The 1171-nt window shown below is 59.5% G+C and overlaps 1 protein-coding gene across 1 annotated transcript; it reads left to right on the top strand.

Annotated features, from left to right (window-relative positions):
• Positions 1–3: 3 nt before the first annotated feature.
• On the top strand, positions 4–696 carry LOC102500115 (forkhead box protein R1-like; the record flags this gene model as incomplete). The annotated part of the gene is made up of 2 exons (XM_006160946.1): positions 4–240; positions 470–696. Coding segments are annotated over 2 exons (464 nt in total), but the record flags the coding sequence as incomplete, so codon positions are not given.
• Positions 697–1171: the final 475 nt, after the last annotated feature.

Raw genomic sequence — 1171 nt, 5'->3', positions numbered from 1 at the left:
CCTAACCTGTGGATGTGGGTGAACCCCAACATCGTGTACCCCCTCGGAAAGTTGGAAGTCGCAGCATATAGTAAGAAGGAAGAGCTGACAAGCACACTCTCCTCCCCTCGGCCACCCCCAAAGGATGAAGATGCCAGCTGCTCGGAGTCCACCGAAGTGGAATCGCTGCCACTTTCCTCCGGCGAGCGGACTCCTCCACGGAAGCGGAAACGGTCCATCTCTTCCCCTGGCGTCTGGGAGGTGTGGATTTCCGGGGCTGAGAGGCGGATGTGGGCAGGGTGGGTGCAGGGCTGGTGCAGAGCCCCACTGCTTAGGGATAGCGGAAGGTCACTGGGTCAGGAAGCTACATCTGCCCTTGGGTTGGGGAGCTGTCCAGATGGTAGCTGTAGCCCACCACCCCCTTCTGCCACTGCACCCCTGGAGTAGAGGCTAAGGAGTCAGGACCAGTTCCTACTCTGTGCCCCTCTAGCTCACAGAAGAGGAGGAGGCTGAGGACCGGGATGACAGCTCCTCTGTGGCCCTCCCGTCCCCCCACAAAAGGGCCCCCCTCCAGAGACGGAGGCTTCTGCAAGCCAACAGCCAGGAGGGGAGGCTGTGGCCCCGGCCCCCTCTCAATTACTTCCATCTAATTGCCCTGGCATTAAGAAACAGTCCCCCCCGGGGCCTCAACGTGCAACAGATCTACAGTTTCACTCGGTATGTGCGGGGGCCCTGCGAAGAGGGGAAAGGGAGGGAGCCAGGGCCCTGGGTCTCAGGCTTGCCAATCCGCTGCGGGGCTGGGCTGCTGACTCAGTTTCCCCATCTGGGTCTGAGGACAAGTGCAGTCCCCATTGCCTTTCCCCTAGGCAGACACACACCCACGCGTGTACAGGACCATGGCTACTCCCATCCCCCTTGCACATCTCAAATTCTCCAACCCTTTTAAGGCCTAGTTCTCCTTTAAAAACATAAGTTCACCTGGCTCAGGTCAATGTCACCTCTCCCCACCAGATCCGCCAGGGTAAAATCTCTCCCCAAGAATTTCCCACCTGCTCCTCCTGGGGCCAAACCACCCAACACAGCTCTCTATCCCTGGGGCGTCCTGTTGAGAAGGGATCTACCTGTCCCTTGGATAGTTGGGTACACAGGGCGAAGGGGCCTGTCCCTTCCCCAGCACTAGAAGGCCTCCGGT

This window comes from Tupaia chinensis, unplaced genomic scaffold (genome assembly GCF_000334495.1).
Source record: "Tupaia chinensis unplaced genomic scaffold, TupChi_1.0 Scaffold135262_1, whole genome shotgun sequence".
NCBI classification, from domain to species: domain Eukaryota; kingdom Metazoa; phylum Chordata; class Mammalia; order Scandentia; family Tupaiidae; genus Tupaia; species Tupaia belangeri.
This window is presented reverse-complemented; position numbering and strand designations above follow the sequence as displayed.